Source organism: Bubalus kerabau, chromosome 1 (genome assembly GCF_029407905.1).
Source record: "Bubalus kerabau isolate K-KA32 ecotype Philippines breed swamp buffalo chromosome 1, PCC_UOA_SB_1v2, whole genome shotgun sequence".
In the NCBI taxonomy this organism is placed as follows: Eukaryota; Metazoa; Chordata; class Mammalia; order Artiodactyla; family Bovidae; genus Bubalus; species Bubalus kerabau.
The window spans coordinates 278,110,509-278,136,477 of NC_073624.1; the positions used below are offsets into that span (position 1 = coordinate 278,110,509).

A 25,969-nucleotide genomic window follows, 5' to 3' on the forward strand; every position below is an offset into this window, starting at 1 on the left:
GCTAAAATAAAAAACCAAAGACTTTAATTTTTTTTTTCCTATGCAGAGGCAAAACTCAAAAGAAAAAAAAAAGCGTTAAATTTTGGAGTTACATAAGAATTGCTGCTGTTCACCATGGCCATTCCTTTAAGACGCCAAAATGACATGCTATTTTAATGTGAAAATCAAACCATATTTTTACCTTATCAACATTTAGCTACTACCACATAAATCGAACAGAATACCACCAAAGCAAATAATGAGGTGTTGCCATATTTAGACAAAATTCAGAACAGTAACTTCAAAAATTTTGTCTTAAAAATCAAGGCTAACTTGGTTTCCATATTAGAAAAAAACAAACTACTTTGAAGCTTCATAACTTGGGGGCAATCAGTAATGTCTTCACAATCTTCATACAATAGCCATATCCTCTTAATACAACAGCCATACCCAGAACAGTCGTCAATGAATTAGAAGCTTTCAATAAGGACCTCAATCATTTCTTCAAATTTTTATAGGAAACCTTTTTTGAAGGTTATTTAGAAATATATATATCAAGATCTTAAAAAATATCACGTTAGTAATACCATCTCTTATTAATCTGTCCTAAAGAAACAATCTGATGTACAGATCAAGTTTTATTGGTGAAAAATTTACTGCACTATTTCAATAAGGAAATAATCAAGTAAATTTTCGTGCTTCTGTAGGATGGAGCATTTATACAGTATTTCTCACATGAAACCGTAAGTGTCTCCCAACATGCTCAGATGATGCTGAATAGACAATCCTGCTGAGCACTGTCAGAAATGACTGTGCATAATGTCATCAGGAAAAAAGTCAGAATGAGCAAGCTCAGTAAGAGGGAAGTGGGCAGACCTGAAGGAGAAGAGAAGCAAAGGGGGTGCTCAAGGTCAAGACGAGGACCAGGTGAGGCCACTCTTTCCATTCTGCTCGGGAAGACGGAAAACAGGTCTCACAAGAGAGCCTGTAGGATGAATTACAAACTAACTGTGTGGCTGTGAGGAAACCCACTTCTGCTCCTGTAGCAGGGTCACTGAGGTCTGCTCTGACTCTTACCCTAGGGAGGGAGAAAAGGGTCAGCAAGGAGAATCATTGAGACACTGCTTCGTGTCTGGAACAATTTAAAGAAGTACAAATAAAAACAATCAGAAAGAGAGACTGAAGACACAAAGGAGGCCTTAAAAACATATCACCAGGGGTCTGAATGAGCTTTCCTTACCTTTATTTTTCTAAATTTTCTGTAATGGAATTTTAACTGGAAAAATAAGACAAATTCTTAAAAATATATCTGTGCAGAGAAGAAAATAAGGGTAGTATCAAGCCATAATTTTTTCCAGAAAAAGTAACAAAAACAGAGTAGCTGGAACAAACATTCTCTCTACATCTCAGTCATTATTCCAGAGGGCTGTGCATACTTGAAAAAAAAAGTCTAAGTTTATAAACCAAAATAGATAAATTCTGATCATTCTATCATAAGCAGTAACAATTCTATAATCCATTTAATGTATATGTTACTTTTATTTGAAGCTCACTTTTCTTTGCAGCATGAAGTAAATTTAATCCATTCAACATCTCTGGGAAGGTACAACTGCATTTTGCAAATACAGAAGGAAAACTACAGTCTTGATTCTTCTGATTCAATCACAGGTTTCAAAATTCTTCAAGTAGTATCCATCATGGACTTTTATTTTTTACAGGGTTATATTAAGTGCTATATTAAGGGGATCAGAACACACAATATATATTTGTCATAAAAAATTTCTTAACACCAAATTTAAAAGTCAGAAACCTCAAACAAGTATGTAAATAACTAGGATACAAGGTAAGCGTCCGTGGAGCTAACGGTCACAGAAGGAAGAGGTCAGTGACTGGAGTTCACATAGGAAGCAATATCTGAAATGAGCTTGGAAGGAGAGGAAGACTGACAGATGAGGAAAATCGCAATATTTCTTAGGTATCAGAGACGCAGTTTTCATAATTTAGAATCATGAACGAATTCTACTCAGTCAACAGTGAGCACGGTAAGCACTGTGCTACATACCTCCAGTCCACATCCAAGTCTTCACTCACACTGGAGTCATCCTCAAGGTTATTGTTACCATCCAACATGAAAGCTTCTGGCTGTGCAAATTCGTTAGCGGGCTCATTCCCTTCATCACTGCTGCTTTCATTGACTTCATTATACTGTAACCAAGGAATTTCTCCCTCTTCCAGGGATGTTTGTTCCCTAATACAAACATTTTCATGGAAGAAAAAATATTATGATTTTAAAACATATCATAAATTTTTTCTTTAAAGAGCTCTCTTAGTGCAAGTAGATACTTCATTTAAATTCTAAATTCTTGGTACTTACATGATTCTAAAAAATCTGCCTTCTTTAGATGTGAATCTGTTTATTTGATATATATTATCTATACTCTCACTATTTTCTTTTTGCAGGAGAAAAGTAAGAAAAACTCACCCTAGGTAATCTGAATCGTTAAGTCCCGATCTTGAGTAGCTCCCCTCAGTTACAGTAAGGCCACGTTGCTCAGCCTGGCCTACAAACCCTGCAAAGCAGGAGCCCGCCTCTGGGCATGCCGCCCCGACCCCTTCATTGCTCTCCCGCGGCTCTCTCCCCTCCTGGAGCTGTGGGGCTCAGCCTGCCTTGCGGACACACCCTCCACGTGAAAGGCGCTTCCACCAGGCATGTGCACGGCCACTCCCCTGCCTGCTGCTCAGACCAGAGGCACTGTCGCTGCTTCAGGGGAAGCCTGCGTGACCACTCATTTTAAGCAGCTCACCAGCCACTGCTGATACAGCACTGTGCTTATTTTCCTTATAGACCTTCCTTTTACTTATCATTTTCTTGTTTACTATAAGTCATTCTTCCACTAGAAAATAAGCTAACAGAAACAGCGGTAGACAAATCAATGACACAGATAAAGAAAATAAGAAAAATGAAAGTATTTCAAAACAATAGGGGAAAAGAGCACTTGATAAATGACACTGAGACCACTGGGAACACACATGGGGGAGGGAGGGACGTTACATTTTGATGTCATTATTTAGCCTTAAATAAATTCCAGATCTATTTTATAAAAATGCATGCCTGCCTTCAATACCTCTAAAAAACACAAGTACTAGAAGAACCACAAGAGAAATTTCCACAAAAATCTTAGTATCGTTCTAAACATGATGCAAAATTTTGAAGCCAAAGATAAATTGACTGCTAAATTTCACAACATACACACTGAAGAAAATGCTCATGGAAAAGCCAAAACACCAAGAACTTGGACATGAAGACCAAACTGAGGAAAATTAATAATTATAATACATAATAAAAAACAGCACTTCAAGGCTGCAAACACTGAACAAAAGCTACTTTCAAATTTACAAATAAGACAATTATACTGTTAGAATTTTCTTATTCATTTGACAAAAAATACCTTTTAGTATACCAAAAGGAGGTTAAATAATATAGTCATAGCAAAGTTTCATTTTAGTTTGGGTTTAAGATGAGAAATGTTGTACAACAATTTATGTATCTCAACTTGAAGAACAGCTAATTAGAACTCTATTCATTGTAACGTGCAAATTTAACTTTAGGGATAAAAACATTTATGAAAGAGATGTAGACAATGCCCACATATAAGAAACAACACATTTTAAATATAAAGAAACTATCTCCTTCTATACCTAAATCCATAATGTTTAATTTCTGCTCAACTACACTTCATAATAACATGCTTATATGATTCAGTCTAATAAAACAAGAGAAATGAGCATACCAAAATATACTTATTTTGTTAAAGTTTTAATGTCTAATACATAAAGACAGTAGATGCTTTCTTGTGCATAATTTAGTTTCAGTAAAATTAAGCCTCAAACAGTTTTAAAGTACAGATCAAACTAAAAATCCCTGCACAGCAGACCTCTCTTCTCAGCTTTCTGAGAGTACCTGGCACAGTGTCCTCTAACTCTCCTGGGACTCACTTGCCTCCCCCTAGACTGGCAGCTTCTCAAGGGCATAACACGCTGTTGTGTCTCCTCATTACCCTGGAGGAGGGCATGGCAACCCACTGCAGTGTTTCTGCCTGGGGAATCCCATGGACAGGGGAGCCTGGTGGACTTCTGTCCATGGGGTCACAGTCGGACACGCCTGAGCGACTGAGCCCAGCGCACACATTAGAGCCTTACTCCCTGTAACATGTGCTTGACACTTAATAAGTTCTCTCTCTGTGTTGCAAATATAATAAACCCTTGAAAAATAAATATTTTAAAAGTCAAATAATTTAGAGATTAAGCCTAGAATAGTCCTTGGAAATGTCGGTTATTTCAATATACACCTACAAGAAATACATTTCTTTTTATTATATGGCTATCAAAATGACTGTTATGCTGTAATTCAGATATCTAACATAAAACTCAAATACATGGTTGAAAATTATTCAGTACAAGAAATATTAATTTGAGTTTTTTAAATTCAAAGAAGAAAACTAACAAATTATTCTGAATCTAAATGATAATGTCTTTAATACTCTTTCAACTTTATAAATAATCCTTGGCTACATTATTTTGTTTAAACATTTGTTTCTCTCTTTCACAACTCATTACAAAACAGCTGCAGAAAAAGAAAATAAGTGCTATGTGGCATATGCTCTCAACGTGTTACACAAAGGCCATTCACCATTTAACACAAGATCGATCAGGCTAGAAGAGTGGCACTGTGGTTGGACGGAGTTGGCCTGACAGGGTAACAAAAGGAATTTTGATCTTAAAAAAAAAAAAAAAATTTGAACAACAGGACACCAGAAGTACCCAGGTCCAGCTGTTGCCTCCCCAGAGCTACAATGGAGGAGCCTCTGATCCTAGAGGCCCTCTTCCTGAGCTCTGGATCATCTTCTCAAGAATCTCACTTACCTTTGCTCTAATCATCAGTCAGTTACTTTCTCCTTGAACATTCTATAAGCAAACAATCATGCTTCTAGGTTTTTAGGGGTGAGGACAACCCTTTTCTAGGCCCAAAATCCACATGGAATCTCCTCCTTTTTGTAAAGAACTGGGTATCTCCATTTCCTCACCTTCAATTCCCTTTATTTTTTAATTCCTTTTTTTTTCCAAATGCAAAATATATACAACCTATTTTAGTTATACAGTATATTATACTGAACAATCAGAGCCAGGCACCCAAGCCAGGAACTAGAACATCAGCACTGACTAGCACACACCTTGTGTTCTACACTTTCTCTATCCCCTTCGCCTGACACTTCAGAGCAAAGTTCAGTTCAGTTCAGTCGCTTAGGTGTGTCCGACTCTTTGTGACCCCATGAATCGCAGCACGCCAGGCCTCCCTGTCCATCACAAACTCCTGGAGTTCACTCAGACTCACGACCATCGAGTCAGTGATGCCATCCAGCCATCTCATCCTCTGTCGTCCCCTTCTCCTCCTGCCCCCAATCCCTCCCAGCATCAGAGTCTTTTCCAATGAGTCAACTCTTCACATGAGGTGGCCAAAGTACTGCAGTTTCAGCTTTAGCATCATTCCTTCCAAAGAAATCGCAGGGCTGATCTCCTTCAGAATGGACTGGTTGGATCTCCTTGCAGTCCAAGGGACTCTCAAGTCTTCTCCAACACCACAGTTCAAAAGCATCAATTCTTTGGGGCTCAGCTTTCTTCAGAGTCCAACTCTCACATCCATACATGACCACTGGAAAACCATAGCCTTGACTAGACAGACCTTTGTTGGCAAAGTAATGTCTCTGCTTTTCAATATACTGTCTAGGTTGGTCATAACTTTTCTTCCAAGGAGTAAGCGTCTTTTAATTTCATGGCTGCAGTCACCATCTGCAGTGATTTTGGAGCCCCCCAAAAAAGTCTGACACTGTTTCCACTGTTTCCCCATCTATTTCCCATGAAGTGATGGGACCAGACGCCAAAGTACCCTCATGTTAATGCTGTTTTCATTCCATTGCTTCTGAAAGATGTTTTCACTATTTTTTTATACTTAAATAAGATATTTACTACTGCCTGTTTTTAAACTTAATGAAATAGGTATGATACACATTTTCCCAGGAATGGTTATTCTCTCTCAGCATTCTATCTTTAAGGTTCATCCATGTTTCTGTATGTAACTAAGGCTCATTCATTACCTCTGCTGTGTAATACTCTATGTATGAATACACTGATTTTTCTTATTAATTAATACTTGGGTAATATCCACCTCAACAAGCAGCGTGTAGGAACTGATTCACATCCTCCAAAACACCTGACGCTGCTGACACAATAGGTGATTAAAAGAGGACACCTCCTTGTGACCCCTTTTTTGTTATTTTTTGGCTGCGCCACACAGCATGTGGGATCTTAGTTCCCCGACCAGGACTGAACCTGCACTCCCTGTATTAGAAGCACAGAGTCCTAACCACGAGATCACCAGGGAAGTCCCCCTCCTTGTGTTCTTAATGTACACTCCCTGATTGCTAATGATCTAAGCATCTTTTGATATTTTTAATTCACCGTTAATATTTCCCTTCAGTGAATTATTTGCTCAAGGTTTTGATCATTTACAGTCAGACTAAGTTTTGCTTCCTGATTTCTAGCTCACTATGCACTATGCACATTAAGACCTTATACTGTAAGTACAGTTTCCTAATTTGGTTCTCTTCTTTTCTATCTTTGTTATCTTTTATTAATCTCCCATCCTGCCATGCTAACACTTCCTCCTCATTGGCCATAGAAATGGTACACTTGTCGTACTCCTGATCTTAAGGGGGAAGTTTTTTTTAATGCTTATTTATTGAAAATTATTTCTATTTTTTTAGATAGGTTTTATAAGGAACCTATCTCATAGGAAATTCTGTTCTGATCTTAGTTTCCGAATTTTTATCATGATGAGATGCTGAACATTACAAGGTTTTATGAGGAACCTATCTCACAGGAAATTCTATTCTGATCTTAGTTTCTGAATTTTTATCATGATGAGATGCTGAACATTACAAGAGATTTTTTTTCCCCCATAGAAAAAAAAATCTACAGAATCTGTCATTTGAATTTTCTCCTGTATTTTGCTAATGTGGTGATAACATCGACAGGTATTCTACATGAAACTACTTTTACATACCTGGAATAAACTCAAATTGGTACCTGAATTTCACCTGTTAAAAAAATACACTTAACAAATTCAGATTTCCAATAATTCTGTTTAGGAGTCTGATGTATACTTAAATGAATTAAATAAGCTTATAATTTCCTTCACACACTCTTTTGGTACTAGGGTTATACTGGCCTTATTTGAACGACTTGGAGAAATAGTTCTTTTCTCATTCTCTTGAAGAGTAGTATGATATGACCTTTGAAAGTCTAGAGAGAATTTAAGAGAATTCAGCTCTAAAACCATTTGGATCAGTTGTTTTCTCCATGGAAAGATTATAAACCACTGATTACCTATCTGTAATAATTACCATATTATTTAGGGCAGTGATGAATTCTATTTTTCTAGGAATTTGTCAACTTCTAAGTTTTCAAATGCACTGATCTAAGTTCACAGTGTTCTTGGTCCATACGACCTTCACTGGTTTTGCAGCTCTGTCCCCATCTGCATGCCCACATCACTCATCTGTGTCATCTTTATTCTCCTAGTGCAATGTCTTCTTGTTTGTATCAGCTTCTGGCTTCTTTAATTCTCTCTACTGTTATTGTTTTCTAATTATGTTGACTTTTGTTCTTATCTTCTCTAACTCTGATTCTTATCTTACCTTAGTTTATTTATTCTAATAATCCTTTTCTATGCATAGCTACTCCATCTTCAGCTTTTGTTTTTTTTTCTAACATAAGTATTTATAAAGATAAATTTACCTGTAAATATCAATTTCATTATAATCCCAGTTTTTGATTGGTGGTATTTTCATTATCATTGAGTTGCATGCTTTTTAAACTTCTAGTATGATTCCTTCTTTGTCCTACTGGTTTTTCAGAAGGACGGATAATTTCAAATGCAAAGGGGGTTTTATATAACATACATGTATTATTTATTTATAAAATTAACTGCATTATGGTCAGAGAAAATGGTCTGCAGGGATACTGATTCTTCAAAATGTGTTAATTTGTGCTTTGCAGTCTATAGTACACGTTCACTTTTTGTGTGTTTTTGTATTCCACAGCATGCAGTGTTCCTTAAACCATGTTTAAATGAGTTGCTCAAATCTGCAATTAATTTTTTGTATCCATTAATTAGAAATTCAGAAAGGTATTTAAAATTTTTCTAATATGACAGACAATCTGTCAATATTCTCTAGTTTGATTAAATTTTGATTTATATCTTTTGAGTCTATTTTATTAGGTACATTCAAGTTTAAACCTGCTACATTTTACTGGAAACTTGGACTTACTACGTAGTGACCGTCACCCTCCCCAATAATGCTTTCTGTCTTTAAGTCTACTTTGCTAATGCTAGTATGATTAGTCCATTTTCTTTTAGTTAGTATTTCCCTGAAATATCATTTTCTGTCCTTTAACTTTCAATCTTTCTGTATGCTAATGCTTTAAGTGTGGGTTTTATAAACAACATTTAACTTAAAAAATCTAACTGATTTGAAGCTTTATCTTCCACAAGCAGAGAGTAAACAGTTTATATTTATTACAGAACTTTTTCTCAAGTGCTTTTTTTAATCTCTATTTTTCTTCCATGTTTTAATGCTTTTTCTTCCTTTCTTTACTGCTATTTGGATTTACTTTAAATGTTATTTTTCCATGTCTCAAGTTTCTTTTTTCCTTGTATACAGGTTTCTAACACATATACTCTGTATTTATTCTTATAATGGCTACCCTTAAAATTTTACTGGACAAATTTACCTTAGGTCAAAAGCTAACTTTCAGACCTCTCCCAAACTATACACTTCAATGCTGATCTTTTCCATCAACTGAAACACTACTGCTGTACAGCATACTAGTTCTGCTCTTCTCACCAACTGACTACTGTTTTTTAAAATCAAATTACTGCATTTTTTATTATAGGATACTGATGCAAGCACTAGATGACTTCCTATGTGTTTCTGTTTGTGCTCATGTATCTGTACATCTAACTACAATTCAGGACACTTCCCTTAAACTTATAAGCTAAACATCCACGTGTCTCCTGCCATCTACAATGCATGTCTAACTCACACTTAAAATTCCAAAAAGGGGTTCCTACTTTCCAATTCTCTCCCCAGGCTTCCTCATCTTAGTCAATGACATTAATGTCTACCTACTGCTCAAAATACCCAGTCATAATTGACTGATTTCTCCCTCATCTCACACACCAATTCATTCTAATATTTATAACTCAATAATAGTCCCAAACTTGTTTACCTTTTAAAATTCTCACTATCAGATATCCCCTCACAGCCTAAATCACTCTTACCTTCTTTTTTACTTTAGTCCCTTTCCAATTCAATCTCCACAAAGCTGTTTGATCTTTTAAAAATGTGTGTTAAATCAGTTAATTCTCCACACTTAAACTCTCATTGCTCTCTGAATAATTCCAGCTGCTGTGTGTTCTTCAGCCTGGTTCCTGCCCACTCCCTCTCATCTTGCTCTCTGCCGCTCATCTGCTTCAGCCCCGCTGTCTTCTGGCATGCCATGCCCTTTCCTTTTCAGCACATCTGCTCTCATCGTTCCTACTGCCTAGAGAGCTCTTCCTCAACTGCTAGTTCTCATCTTTTAGAACTCAGTTCAGAAGTCAATTCCTAAGAGAAGTCCTCCCTGACCATTCTATATATAAGCGCCTGTCAGTTGCTTTATTACATTTGTGTTTCATTCCCTTCACCGTAATTATCAGTTTGTGATTTACAATTATTTCCATCTTACATATTGCCTGCCACCCCCACCATCACGTAAGCTTCATGAAGGAGCTTGGCCTTGCTTACTGACACAATCCCAGGGTCCAGGACAATGCTTACTGCACGCTCAGCACATGGCATACACTGCACGCTCAGTAAATGTTTGTTGCATGATAGTTACACACCAAACATTACATATGAAATTTTTCACCAATTACATACAAAAAATTTAATACTTAGTAAACTAACTAATTGAAGGCAGGAAGAGAAGGGGACGGCAGAGGATGAGATGGTTGGATGCCATCACTGACTCAATGGACATGAGTTTGAGCAAGCTCCAAGAGCTGGTGATGGACAGGGAGGCCTGGCGTGCTGCAGTCCATGGGCTCGCAAAGAGTCCGACACGACTGAGCGAATGAAATCAACTGAACTGAAACTAACTAGTAATAATTAAAGATGATCAAACATAAAGTCAGGAAGAGGGGGAAAAAACACCACCTCAACCTGCCATTATCAAAACCAATTGTAAATTCCTTTCTTTACAAATTTTCTAATGTTTTTTATTTCTAGATTTTCTTATAGAATTAATCTCAAACTGGAAATTTATATTTTTTGAAAAGTAAAAATTTGATGTTTGTCCAAGTTGAAATAGTTTTTTCCTAAGAAAATATATTTACCAAAATAGATTTCATGAGACTAAATTAGAACCAATTATCATCATAAAGAAATTTTAATTATCAAAGAAATACTCCCTCAAAATAAAATACCAAGCTCGAAAGGTTTCACAAACAAATACCAACAGCCTTTAAAGTAATAAGAAGCTATTTAAACAGCAGGAGATACAATGTATATAAATATATATATATTTATGTACTCTTTTAGCAAAGCAAGTATCAAACTTATCAAGACCAAAAAAAACCACACAAATAGGGAAAATTCACACAGCTCTTAATATAAAAATCCTATGTAAAATGCTGACAAAAAGAATCTAGCAGCTCATTAAAACAACAATAAACCATGACTATGTGATCATGCTGGGTTAATTATAAGAAGTAAGGGTAGTTGAATATTAGGAAATCGAGTAACAGAATAACTGCTCACGATTACTAGGCCAAAAGTGAAAAATCATTATGTCATTTCCATTGGTGCTAACAAGACTTTAAAATTCAACAAACATTCTTACCAGAAACCTATAAAATACAAAATGGGGAAAGTTTCTTTAATGCGATTTAAAACAAAAAAAATTCTTTGTGTATGAGTTGTATATGTACAAAATCAATCTAAACACCAGAGTCTCTCTTAACCGGGAAATACTAGTGGAGCTAGAGCTGGTAAACAATGGCCCACAGCTTATTTCCAGCCTGCCACCTGTTTTCATAAAACAAGTTTACTGGAAGACAGCTACACCCATTCATTTACATATTACCTAAGGCTACTTTTACACTGCAACGACAGAACTGAGCAGCTCCAATAGAGACTGACACACAAAGCTGAAAATATTCACTATCTAGCCCTTCAGAGTATAAACTTGACAAGCTCTGCACTATAGCATTCCCATTAAAGTTAGGAAAACACAAAGATATTTAACATCAACCCACGAACTGGAGATCTCATCCAATGCAATCAGACAGCAACAGTAAAACTTCCCCTTTTACAACTGCCTGTGTCCCCAGGAACAACCACTGACTCCCCCGACGGCCGTCCCTTCCGCCTCGCCAGCATCTCCAGAGGAGCAGGTGGCTCTGACTCACTCATACCTGACTTAACCAAAACAATCGTTTAAATGCCCACGGTTTCTTTTAATAAAGCAAAATGGAAACACAGACTGTACTTCAAGAGAAGACACTGTAATTACCAGTATTTTCAAGTTAATTGTTCTTTGGAAAATAACCAAAAGCATAACAAAATTCAGCAGGATCTACTGGTCCTACATAGGGCTTGCAAATGTGATTAACAGCATACCCAACATTTGAATGTGACGCGTAACACTTCATGCAATACACGTAAAAATCACAAATCCTACTGGCACACACCCTTCCTGAAGAGACAGCTCCTGGCTCTCTGCTTCGGGACCACTGCTGTCGCTCTGCAGCTCAGGCTCGTTCTCATCTTTCCCTGGCAGAGTCTCCCAGCTTTCATCGCTTGAGGACTGATCTTTTTCTGTACCAGAAAATCGATGAGGCAAAGAAGCAGACCATTCTCCATCACTGCATTCTGAACTACAAGTTTAGAACAGAAAAAAACTGTCATTACAAGTGTGTTTATCATTTGGAGTGTTAACCGGGCATTATGGTCGAGAATGGACTACTGATGCTCTGTATGTTTCATCAGCAGACGATTCAATTTTAACACATTTTAAAATAGAGATAAATATTCAGCAGAATGTAACATTTTCAAATGAATATATTATATGGCAAGTTATAAAATTATCAATTTATTTTTTCTTCATTAAAGTAATTCCATGGTGCTTAGATATAGGTTCTTTATATTTTAGACATAGTCTAAACAAAATTTTAATTTATTCAGTAATCACAATTTAAATGGTATCTGGAATATATAATGAGAGTTGTTACTCACTCGACCTATCCACAACAACTTTGTAATTACCTATTCACAACTGATATCATATCCTCTATGAATAAATTTTCACTATTACCATGTTCAATGGAGAAAGATGCAAATTCATACAAAACTGCACTGACAAACCTTTACTGAAGTCCTTTGGTAGGACTAGGAACACAAAATAAACCTCAACAGAATATTTAGATAAGGAATGAAATAAGTGATAAAAAGGTTAACGAAAAAATTTCAGAAAAATAACTGTTAGTTATACGTATTTAACTGGTTAGTTTGTTTACATTCAACAACTTGCGAAGCATTAGTTGTCTTATATTTGCTGTTGTTTAGTCACTAAGTCGTGTCCAACTCTTTTGCAACCCCATGGACGTGGCCCGCCAGGCTCCTCTGTCCGTGGGTTTTCCCAGGAAAGAATATCGGAGTGGGTTGCCATTTCCTGCTCCAGGGGATCTCTCTGACCCAGGGATCGAACCTGTGTCTCCTGTATTGGTAGGCGGATTCTTGGCTTACCACCAAGCCCCCAGGGAAGCCACATCTTATATTACCAAAAGCTACAATATTACTTAACAGTGTTGAATATAAATTATAAATGCTCTTTCCAGTCATATCAATCATTCTGGTCAAGAATTCCCTTAAAGATTACCTTTTTTGCACTGACTTTTAAGAAAACAAAAAAATAACAAACTTTATGTTTTTGAAAGGAAGTGATAATTGGTATTGTCTTCTTCTATAGGCAGATGAATCCAAGAGATCAAGATGCAATTAACAAAGAGAAGCACTGATCTGAGCTCTGAGAAGTTAACAGAAGTAAATAAAATCAACTTCCAATTTTCAGAAAACAATGGGCAGCGGGTCACAAATATCCTGGGGAAGGACAGAACAAAGCCCTGGCATAGCGAATAAAGGTGGGCCTTCACTGGTATGCGCCAACACCGCTTCTATTCTGTAAAACCCTCTCTGGTCCAAAGAATATCCTAAGATCAAGTAAATCATTTTCAGACTTGTATCAGTGTCAAAATCAAACAAAGAAATAGTTTTAAAGGAGCTTACTGAACTAACTTTCCTTGACTATGAAGCTTCTCAAATTTATAGCTAAATTACCAACTCCAATTTTGGTTTAAGAAGCAGGGTAAGATTTCTACATTAGTTTGTGGCCATTTTTAACACACTTGCTTAAAAGCAAACTTCATTATTAAACATTTCTCTCAGAGTAAGGTCCTGTCCAGAAAGATAACATATGAAACTTCTGAACTTTTATCAATTAGTGAAATAACTGATGGAATACCTCTAAATTTCAGTATAAAAAGGATGTCTATGATCAACTATCAATTTATTTAAGACGCTTATGTTGAGGACTGGCAAACTATGCATCTCATTAGCCAAATCTGGCCCTGCTGCCTGTTTTACTTTTTAATGGTATGTGAGCCAAAAATGGTTTTATATATTTGATTTTGCCTCTTAGTCAGCAAAACCTAAAATAACTAATATCTGACCCTTTAAGAAAGTTTGTAGACACCTGGCCAACATCATTGTTACTCAATATATATAACACTCACCTCTAAGTAGGTAACTTTTTAAACATATATCACCAGCCCTGACCACATACTAAGCTTTCATAACCACTAACTCCCCACCAAATATTTTTTAGATTTTCACATTCCTTTTAAAAATTATGCATTTATAACAAAATTCATCTGCTATCTAAGTCCCTTTCTTGATTTTTTATCTGCTAATGGTATTATCCTGCCCTTAAGCTGGATAGATCTCTGACTCTTCACAAACTCCCCACACTTAAGTCCTCTCTTACTTCCCATTTTTTCTGTTCAATGGCTCTTATATCCTAGCTCCCTTTTCTCCATTTCCCCTAAAAATCTCTGGCTCAAGTGTTTTCTCCAAACCTAGACTTAAGACAATTATTAACTCAGTTCAGTTCAGTCACTCAGTCATGTCCGACTCTTTGCGACCCCATGAAAAGCAGCACGCCAGGCCTCCCTGTCCAAACCCAAGTCCATCGAGTCGGTGATGCCATCCAACCATCTCATCCTCTGTCGCCCCCTTCTCCCACCTTCAATCTTTCCCAGCATCAGGGTCTTTTCAAATGAGTCAGCTCTTCGCACGAGGTGGCCAAAGTATTGGAGTTTCAGCTTCAACATCAGTCCTTCCAACAAATATTCAGGACTGACTTCCATTAGGATGGACTGGTTGGATGTCCTTGCAGTCCAAGGGACTCTCAAGAGTCTTCTCCAACACCACAGTGCAAAAGCATCAATTCTTTGGCACTCAGCTTTCTCCACAGTCCAACTCTCACATCCAAACATGACCACTGGAAAAACCATAGCCTTGACTAGACGGACCTTTGTTGGCAAAGTAATGTCTCTGCTCTTTAATATGCTGTCTACGTTGGTCATAACTTTCCTTCCAAGGAGTAAGCGTCTTAATTTCATGGCTGTAGTCACCATCTGCAGTGATTTTGGAGCCCAGAAAAATAAAGTCTGATACTGTTTCCACTGTCTTCCCATCTATTTCCCATGAAGTGATGGGACCAGATGCCATGACCTTAGTTTTCTGAATGTTGAGCTTTAAGCCAACATTTTCACTCTCCTCTTTCACTTTCATCAAGAGGCTCTTTAGTTCTTCTTCACTTTCGCCATAAGGGTGGTGTCATCTGCGTATCTGAGGTTATTGATATTTCTCCCGGCAATCTGATTCCAGCTTGTGCTTCTTCCAGCCCAGTGTTTCTCATGATGTACTCTGCATATAAGTTAAATAAGCAGGGTGACAATATACAGCCTTGATGTACTCCTTTTCCTATTTGGAACCAGTCTGTTGTTCCATGTCCAGTTCTAACTGTTGCTTCCTGACCTGCATACAGGTTTCTCAAGAGGCAGGTCAGGTGGTCTGATATGCCCATCTCTTCCAGAATTTTCCACAGTTTATTGTGATCCACACAGTCAAAGGATTTGGCATAGTCAATAAAGCAGAAATAGATGTTTTTCTGGAACTCTCTTGCTTTTTCAGATGATCCAGAGGATGTTGGCAATTTGATCTCTGGTTCCTCTGCCTTTTCTAAAACCAGCTTGAACATCAGGAAGTTCACGGTTCACGTATTGCTGAAGCCTGGCTTGGAGAATTTTAAGCATTACTTTACTAGCTAGTGTCCCTAAATTTAATCCCAACTCCGTCAACTCAATTAAAAAACATATTCTGAATATTCCTAACACTTTAATTTACATCAAACAGTACATTTATAATGTTACTCCAAAAATATTATATTTTATAATAAAATATTATAAATAATAGATTTATATTAAAACAATATAGGAACTTCAACAGTTCCTCTCCACTAAGGCTTATTTCACACACATAAGCCATCTGCCTACAGCCCTCACAATTCTTGCTACAGCTGTCCAGTAACACTGTGCCTTAAGGTAATGCAGCTGAGAACACAGGTTCTGGAGTCAGTTGGCCTGGATTTGAATTCACCAGTTATTAGCTGTGGAAAAGTTATTTAACGTCTCTGTGCCTTCACTGTGTCACCTATCAGAAGAATATAGTAATAGTATCCACTATCACACTGAGTTTATTTGAGGAGTAAATGGGTTAATATACAGAAAACATTCTAACAGGGCCTGGTAAAAGTATCATCAGCAACTATTAAGAAATCATTTTTTAAACAATACTTTTTTTTGTTACCTAAATGCATTTTAGTTATCTCCTAAGCAATATTCGTAAAGTTCCAAATGTGATGTGCCAGCTTTATTTTTTTTTCTAATTCACATCAAAATAAATATATAATGATAAAATTAAGAAAACTTTGTGCCATTTAATATATTTTAGCCACTCGAAAAAATACTAGTGTGTAGAAAAAAAAAAGTTTTAACTTCGAATGGCACTGATGATTTACTACAGTCTGATCCCAGTTATGAGTATATTCTCACATCCAACACTTTCCTTCCAATACGCTCTATTCCAAATACTGTCCCTCAAATATGAATTTTCATCACAACTATTGCTCCCACCACCACGAATGTTTTCACAATCACCTCACCTTCTTTTTTCATTTCAGGGCCAGATCATTCCTTCAAGACCTTCCCCTACAACACTGCTTCTTTTGTTTTTCAACTGATCCATAGACTAGCCTTCTTATTCAGTCTGAACCACTGAAATGCAGCTGCTTCTGTAGTGCTGCATTTAAAGGCATCTTTCTTAAGTGCAAACTCAGTTTCTTTTCCCAGAAAAGCATCCAAGGAGATCTGCTTGTATTGTGAAGTATCTGTAAGCTCTTAGAAGTTAACTAAGACTGTATTATCAAGTGATTTTAAATAGTGAATTTTCAGTGATATCAGTTTATTTAAAAAGGACTAACAATCTTCTTTAGTGTATGTTCTCTAGAAATTAATACACATGGATGATATAAATGGTAAAAAGTAATATCAATAATTTCCTATTAATATTTCATTCTGAACATTATTATCTATGACAAATTTCCCAATTTAATGTCTGTTACTAATTTGTATCTCTAAAAATCCAAATTGGTTCAGAGACCTAGTCAAAGGAAATTTAACTATGATTAAGATTTTTTACTACGAAAAGCAAAAAACCTACCATAGATTATTTCTTTACTGAAGAAACAAGATACTGTATTTAACATCAGGTGAAGTTCCATCTATGATGTATGACAGCCTTTTTCACCCTGACGGTGGAATACGATGATGGCAAGAGCAAGCTTTGAAGTCTGACAGTTAGCTTAAGATCTGTTCAGTACTTATAGTACAAGCCTGGACAATGAATGAACTTCCCTGAGTTCACTTTTCCTCATCTGTAAAATGAGGATATTAATGTTTCCCTTTCAAGTCTACAGTGATGTTTAAATGAAAAACAGATAAAATGTTTTGCACAATTTTCAGAAAATGGCAAACATTTAATAAAAGTGGTAGTTACTTCTTTCGTTGTATAACCTACCTGCTTAGAAATTTCAATAGGATTTCCTGCCAGCACACCACCATTTTCCTCCTTTCTCTACCAAAGGAAATCTACTCAATACCTTCTGGTCTGTCTTACTGAATAGACAAACTGACACTATTGTCAGTCTCCTGGTCCCCTGACAGCTTTACACCAGAGCTCAGCAAATTATGCCCCAGTGCAAAAGCAGAATCTGCCCACCCGTCTGTTTTTCAGTGGCATGGAAGCTAAGGGCGTTTTTTGCATTTTAAAACGCTCATGTAAGTATCCACATAATATCCTCAATTTTGCCCTTTGGTCCACAGAGCTTAAAATATTTACTATCTGCTTAATCTTTAAAAAAAAGTTTGCAGACCCCGAAGAAGACAAAGCAAAGAAGCATCCAACATAGATCAGTGGAAGAGAAACCGTGGAGCAGAAAAGTGTGAGCAAACAGCTCACTGGCAGCACTGAAGTCACAGAAGATGTGTACAGAGTAAAAAATCAATTAGCTATGGAAACTAGAGAATATAGAAATAATAAATGGAATTAAAATTGAGGCATTTAATAAGAGTAGATAGTCAAATAAAAGAAGCAGTGGGTGTGAAACATTTATTCTGAAAACTCAGCAGTGGAAAACATAAACAGGCAAGTAATAAAAAGAGAAAGCAAGATCAATGAACGTTGCCCCCAGGATTTATAAAATTGAAGGAAAGTAGGGGTAAAGACAATAAATAAGCAAGGCATCAGGCACAACTGCTAAAGAAAAAATTTCGGAAGAAATTTAAAATAGGAACCAATACCAACATATTATGTTAGTATGCTAATATGTATTCTTACGGAGGAGCGGAAAACAAGATGGATCACATTCTACTATTTCAGTATCTCCGGGAAAGTAGAGACACAGTTAATCGACTAAGTGACATGACAATAAGTAACTAAAAGAAAAAGATCGTAAAATAATTTTTCAAGAACAAGCAACAGAACAAACACGACACAGATTCATCCTGGACTAGTGAGGACTCATTTGTTGTTGATTATAAAAGCACATGAGTTAAACACTTTAAATTTCTCAAAGTAAAAACTAAAATACCACTGTGAGTTTCACATGGTCTTTCACTAGTACTGTCTTCCATTAGCATTCAGAACTATATTCAAAAGCAGAAAACTGTAACTTACTCAAATACTACGCTCTTTACAGATTTAATTGTGAACCAAGAACCGTTTTTCATATAAATAAAATTATATGTGGTTTCCGTTGCTGCTCGTTGTTCAGTTGCTCAGTCGTGTCTGAGTCTCTGCCACCCCATGGACTGCAGCATGCCAGGTTTCCCTGTCTTTCACTACCTCCCAGAGTTTCCTCAAACTCACGTCTATTGTTGATGATGCCATCCAACCACCTCACCCTCTGTTGCCCCCTTCTCCTCCTGCCCTCAATCTTTTCCAGCATCACGGTCTTTTCCAATGAGTCAGTTCTTTGCATCAGGTGGCCAAAGTACTGGAGCTTCAGTTTCAGCATCAGTCCTTACAGTGGATACTGAGGGCTGATTTCCTTTAGGATTGACTGGTTGGATTTCCCTGCAGTCCAAGGGACTCTCAAGAGTCTTCTCTAGCACCACAGTTCGAAAACATCAATTCTTTCATGCTCAGCCTTCTTTATAGTCCAACTCTCACAGCCGTACATGATTAATGGAAAAACCACAACTTTTGACTACTATATGGACCTTCGTCAGCAAAGTAATATCTCTGCTTTTTAAAACACCACCTAGGTGTGTCGTAGCTTTTCTTCCAAGGAGCATCTTTGAATTTCATGGCTGTAGACGCTGTCCTCAGTGATTCTGGAGCCCAAGAAAATAAAGCCTCTGACACTGTTGCCACTGTTTCCCCATCTATTTGCCATGAAGTGATGGGACCAGATGTCATGATCTTAGTTTTCTGAATGCTGAGTTTTAAGTCAGCTTTTCCACTCTCGTCTTCTACCTTCATCAAGAGGCTCTATAGTTCCTCTCTGCTTTCTGCCATAAGGGTGGTGTCATCTGCATCTCTGAGCTTACTGACAATTCTCCCAGCAATCTTGATTCCAGCTTGTGCTTCATCCAGCCTGGCATCTGGCGTGATGGACTTTGCATGTATGGTTTTTCTATCATATTCAAAAAAGCTACATGCACCCCAACGTTCACGGCAGCACTGTTTACAGCAGCCAGGACACGGAAGCAACCAGTCATCCATCGAGAGGTGAATGGATAAAGAAGTTGTGCGTATATACGGTGGAATATTACTCACCCATAAAAAGGAAAAAATTTGAGTCAGCTGAATTGACGTGGATGAACCTAGAGCCTATTATGCACAGTGAAGCAAGTCAGAAAGAGAAAAGCAAATATAAAATCACAGATATATGGAATCTAGAAAAATGGTACTGATGAACCTATTTGCAGGGCTGGAACAGAGATGCAAGCATAGAGAACAGACTTGTGGACACAGTGAGGAAAGGAGAAAGTGGGACAAATTGAGAAGAGTAGCACTGAAATATACAGACACTTAGTGGGCAGGTGCTGTGTAACAAAGGGAGTTCAAGCTCAGTGCTCTGTGACCATCTAGAGGGGTGGGATGGGGGTGGTGGGGAGGAGACTCAAGAGGGAGGAGATAAATGTAGATATATGTATACTTACAAAATACTGTAATCTATGACTCTCTAGGTATGCCTGAGGAACAAAGTTATTTATCCCCGATTTATTCCTTTTAAACTATGAACTTGGAAACAAGATAAAAAGTTTTGCTAAAATATTAGAGTATGTGCTTACAGTTCTTTGCTTTGGCTGTTCATAGATATTTCACTTGTTGCGAGATAGTATGATCAGAGGAGCTTTCTTCACAGCTTTCAACTAACACATAGGAGAGGAAAGGAGCTTCATTTAGCCTCATGGTAACTATCTGTATATTCTGTCTTTCTCATAAGGCTGATGAAGATCAAGGCAACAGGGATCACTATTATTTGTATTTACAGAGTACCTAGAACAAAATGTGACCTTTAGGAGGAATTCAATAAATTCTTTTTAAATAAATCAACATCAACTATAAGTAATATTCCTTTCATTCTCCCCAAGTCATCAACAACAAAAAGTTGTCCTGACATGTTTACATTAGATAAGGTAAGGTTTCTTACCTTTTAAGCAAAGTTAAGGCCTAGGGACAGAAAAACTCTGAAAAAAAACTTAAGTACTGTAAGAAGTGGTCAGGAGATGGCACACCTCTTTTCAGAACAATTAGGCCCAAGGTTAAAATCTGCTGCCATGGGCAAAAGGCTCTTTTAAACTCAAGATCTTGTGCTCAAACAGTTATTAACATTCTCAGGGTATGTTTCAAAAAAGCCGAGTATGAACCTTAGCTCTTTGGTCTAATTCCAAGTCTGGTAATTATACACTGCCTATTAAAATTCCCCTTGCAGTTCTAATTTAATAAGGTGGTGTTCAGTTCCTGTCAAACAGCTCAGAGCAACTCTACCAGCTGCAATGCTTATCCCATAAAGTATAATGTTTCACATGTGATTAAATGATCATTTAGAATTTTTCAGGGAAGCAAACATACATTCTTTAAAATATTTTCTACTAATAAAGAATAAACTATGTATTTTTAAATGGCCAAAAAAATCCTATACCTTAAAATGTCACAGTAAATTTTAGTTTATTTTCTTGATAAAAGAGTTCTACTTGTAGCTATTATACTATTAATATGATGAGAAAACTCTTCAGGTATATCATCTTTAAGTTTTTTTTTAAAGCAGAGAAAATACAAAAACCTCGCAGACTCAAAACTATCCTTTTTCTGGTGGTTGGCAAATAGCATAAATATTTCAGCAACTTCATTAGATGACATTAGGCTTGACTACAAAATGCAAACTAAAGAGGTTTTTATTTTTGATTAATGTGTCTATAGTGGAGAAAGCATAGTCAAGCTAAATGATTTTCTTCAAAAAAGCAAAAATGTGGTAAAAAAAAGTACACCAACCTTATACTTTCAAATCATAAGATATCTAGGATTATTAAGTTGTTTTTAATAGTAATCTAAAGGTCTAACAGATGTTCACAATCCAATCCAAAAACCTTAGGGCTGAGTATGTTTCAGAATTTAGAACTTCAACCTCCCCTCCGCAAGATTTAGAAATACTACCTAACATTACCAATGGGAGTCTAAGCCAGCACCAGAAATCAAATGTTTTCATATTTCTGCAGTAAAATGTATGAATACTTGAAAAAGGGCCTAATTTTAGTTCAGATCTAGATCTGCAATCAAGACTAGTCAGGTTTTGTGGTCAATTTCTGTTTTTACAACTTTATGGATTTTGGATAAAAGACTGCACCTAAACTGAAAAAGCAGAAGTCAGTCAGGCACAAGTTCTTAACTTCAAGACAACAGTAGAAATATTTCAACTATTTCTACAAGTTACATATGCTTTATTATGGAAGCTTAATTTATACATCCCCCCCCAAAAATCAAGACAATTTTATTAATTTTATGATGTGAAAGAAAATATATAAAATGCATTCATATTCACAAGGATAAATTTCTTCCTTTGCAGAACTTTCTAGTTAAAAAAAAAAACAACTATTTTTTTAAATTGATAAAATCTTGAAATTGCACTGCAATTGAGCATTCCAAGGGTTACCACAAGCGTAAAAGAATAGATAAAAGTCTAGACTCTGGGGTACTGAAAAGTCAGCAGCTGGACAAAGAAATTCTTCATTTCTCTGTTCTTTCTGTTGTCTTACAGTATGGGAAAAAAGCAATCTATGTAAGAGGAATCAGAATGCTTCTTATAAGAAAAGTTATATGTTCTCTTCAAAACAGTAAACTACAGTGGTGAAGAACAGAGAGCCTGGAGTTAGTAAGTAGACAATCAAATTCCAGGTCCACCTTTTACTAGCTTTCTGACCTTAGAAAGTTAGTAAATACTCTTATGTCTCAGTTTCATCTACAAATGTGGAAAATAACAAATGTACCACATAAAGTTACTAATGAAAAATAAATGCCAAATAAAAATAAATAAAAAATAAACTGATAGGAACAGCAACAGGAAGAATAAACAGGTGATATTAATAAATATTGGCAAAGTTAACACAATATTATCAACCAAAATTTCCTTGATCTTAACCACATTTTAAATCCAGACTGGCTTAACATTAAGAAATTTTTAAAAATACAACAAATGTTTACCTTGCATATTATCAGTATTAACTGAAATACCACGAATTGAAATAATTAGTATCGCTATCCTTTTTTAATAATGAATAGTTATTACCTGAACTTTTAAGATCCATAAACTACTGAAACACCTCAGAGAGCGTTTCTATGAAAAACTAACCAGTATGCATGGTTAGCAATGGGTAAATAAAAATATGTGATAAGTCAAAATAGCTAATTCCATGACCATGCCAGAGAGCCCATCCACCAAACATAAATGGTCAGTCAGTTCAGTTCAGCCGCTCAGTCGTGTCTGACTCTTTGAGACCCCATGAATTGCAGCACGCCAGGCCTCCCTGTCCATCACCAACTCCCAGAGTTCACTCAGACTCATGTCCATCGAGTTGGTGATGCCATCCAGCCATCTCATCCTCTGTCGTCCCCTTCTCCTCCTGCCCCCAATCCCTGCCAGCATCAGGGTCTTTTCCAATGGTAAGTGGTACTAGAAAATAAACCACTTTGCTCACTATACAATCTCACAAAGCACTGCACAAAACTCACCTGTCTTCATCTTTGTCATACAGTTGGTAATAATCCCCACAGCCATTCCAAAACGTGCTCTCCACAGCCCCTTGCCTTGCTGGGGCTCCGCCTTCCGCTGCTAGCTGGCGATCCTCTGTGTCCCTCTGCGTGACTCTTGCGAAAGGCAGATCCAAGAACATACAGTCATGTTCTCCATCATACTCATCGCATTTTATTAAGAGGTCATCTGAGCCATTTTCCTCAACTTCCAAAGCCTCTCTCCACCTCTGAACACTTCTTTGTTTGGCCTCATGCCTATTCAAACCTGATTCTGGGTCCACCTGGCTTGAACTTATCACTTTCCTAACTTTGGGCCTCACCACCTGCTCAAGAGAATTGCCCTGGTTTTTGCCCTTATCACTGGCGTTTTGTTCACTGCAAATATGCCTGGGAGCACAGGCTGAATCTTCAGTTGAATTTTCTCTTTGTCTCTCCTGGCTAGTATTATTTTGTTGTTTCTTTCTAACCACTTCATCTTCAGAAGAGGACGTCTGAAATTCCTGATTGTTCTGATTGACAAACTCAGTATTATAAGTAGATCTTTCCACTAAAGGTGCTGAATCTACCTCTCCAAACGCATCTCTTAATTCACAGTTGAAAGAGGGAGCTGTTGGTGAGAGACCAGTGTATGCCTCTGCCTCTCCATTTTCCAGCTCAAATACCGTATCACCCAGTGCTGCCTGATAGCTGCCACCTTCCACAACGCCTGCAGAGAGCTGAAGATGGCCATTATCCTCTCCGTGTCTGCCGTCTGGGTCGTAAGAGTCAGTATGAGCCAATGTAACTCCATGCTGGACGCCTGAAGCATTACAGACTCCTGGAGTACACTCTCCCTCAGAGTGACTGTGCAGATCTGTGCTGCTCCCTAAGGGCTCCCTGCCTTCCTCGCTATGACGCACTGCAGCAAAGGATGGAGTGCTCGCAATGGTTTGGTTCAATGCTGTATCACAAATGGGAATTTCTGCTTCACTTTTTTCAAATAAAGGGTCACTGGGTACAGAAGAATGAACTTGATCCAGTGGACTGGAACCTTCACAGAACAAAAGAAAACATATTTAGAGGGGTTAATTTAGATAACATTTAATAATGACTCTTTAACTAGAAACCATACCAATTATTACCTATTTGAGAATATGAGTGAATTTCTCTGACTGGTGCTTCTACACTCCCTAACTTAACTGGGAGGGGCAGACTGGTTACCCTATGAGTTCATTTATGCCATTGTATAGCCTCTCAATATCCTCTCTCTCGGACATCTTCTGCAGGTTTTTCACCCAAATCCTAATACTTAAAACGTTCTAAACAAGATATTTAAAAGAGAAACTAATGAAAGACCTGAGAGAAGTCACAGGGTAATCAATCTACTCTTCCCGTTGTTGGAATGGGCAATTCAAACTTAAAATTATTTTATTACATGTAGATTTCTTTAAAGTGTTTAGAATAGCTATAAGAACAGCAGATCTAACAGAAATCAGACTGTGTTATATGTCAATTCAGAAGATTATATCTCAGTCACTAGATACATAATATTAAAATTTCTATCCCCAAAATGAACTGTTATAACATATCTACAATGAGTTAACTTCAGTTACATTACAGCTATGACTGAAAAACAACAAAAAAGTCAATATATTGATTCTCTTTATCATAGTTTCTAAGAACTATGAGACAAGAGTAAAATGCAATATACCCTACAAATTACTTTCAGCACAACTATCTTTTACACTAATGTATAACTAGAAAAAATAAAGACACCAAGACCTGTTGAAACAAAATTTTATAAATAAAGTTAAGTCCTGTCATATCACAAAAAGGCTTCTTTAGCAGAATGACCTTAGCTAATAATTCATATTCTTGAACATAAATGACAGAAAAAAACCAACCCTAGAATTATCAAGTTTGCTCAGGATAAAAGGAAACTGACATTCCAGTCCAAAAATGTGTAGTTATAGCACATGGATCGTTGTTATTCTTTAGTTGTTAAGTGTGACCAACTCTTTGCGACCCCGTGGACTGCAGCCTACCAGGCTCTTCTGTCCATGGGATTTCCCAGGCAAGAATACTGGAGTGGGCTGCCATTTCCTACTCCAGATCTTCCCGACCCAGAGATCGAACCCGCCTCGCCACATTGGCAGGCGGTTTCTTCACCACTGAGCCACCTGGGAAGCCACAGTACATGGATACCTGCAAAATACTTTTTGAGTAATGAATAATTAAGGCATTTTAATTAAATAACTATTACTTGACCTTTGTATTTTATATAATGATTCTAAAAATATCAAAATAACCAAGTTAAATTATTTAGAAATACAAATAAAACCAAACAACAAAAAAAGCTATTTAAACGTAATATGCAGGGGAGAATATACTCAGTGCACATTTAAAAAAACAATTTTTTTCCTTGAACATTTCCACTGGCGAAATGATACGACAATGCAATCACTGCAATGACAATGCAGTTACAGATTAACGACTGGCCATGCTCTACTTTCTTCTATGTATATACTATTAAGCTTATAGAAAATTTAAAATAGAAATTCTTGATAGGAAATGTACAGCATTTATACTCAAGACACACGTAAAATCCACTCACTATTTCAAGCATCACAAGATCAATGTTTACATTGCTATTAACAGCTTTTAAATAACCCCAGGCTGCGTACCTGAGGAACTGGCTCTTGGAACATCATCCAGCTCCAACACTTCATAGTCATCGCCAGCCCGACCTAAGCTTCTTTCATGCCTGGTCATACATGGTTTGAAACTGACATATGCATGTCTTCTGCCATATCTCCTGCCTGTGATTGTCTGATATCCACCTGCTGGTTTCGGCCAGGCAGCCTTGCTAGAGTCTTGATCCATTGCTGAAAAACAGAGTTAAAAATAAGAGGCAC

At 37.0% G+C, this 25,969-nt stretch overlaps 1 protein-coding gene across 1 annotated transcript in view; it reads right to left on the bottom strand.

The window, feature by feature from the left end:
* PJA2 (praja ring finger ubiquitin ligase 2) overlaps nucleotides 1-25,969 on the bottom strand; it is a 71,361-nt gene that overhangs the window by 21,594 nt on the left and 23,798 nt on the right. Inside the window, exons 3-6 of the mRNA XM_055565879.1 lie at nucleotides 25,739-25,939; nucleotides 23,055-24,105; nucleotides 11,831-12,016; nucleotides 2,042-2,227 (exon numbers count right to left, since the gene is read on the bottom strand). Of these exons, the coding sequence (XP_055421854.1) occupies nucleotides 2,042-2,227; nucleotides 11,831-12,016; nucleotides 23,055-24,105; nucleotides 25,739-25,939 (1,624 nt within the window). The remainder of the gene's footprint in view (nucleotides 1-2,041; nucleotides 2,228-11,830; nucleotides 12,017-23,054; nucleotides 24,106-25,738; nucleotides 25,940-25,969) is intronic.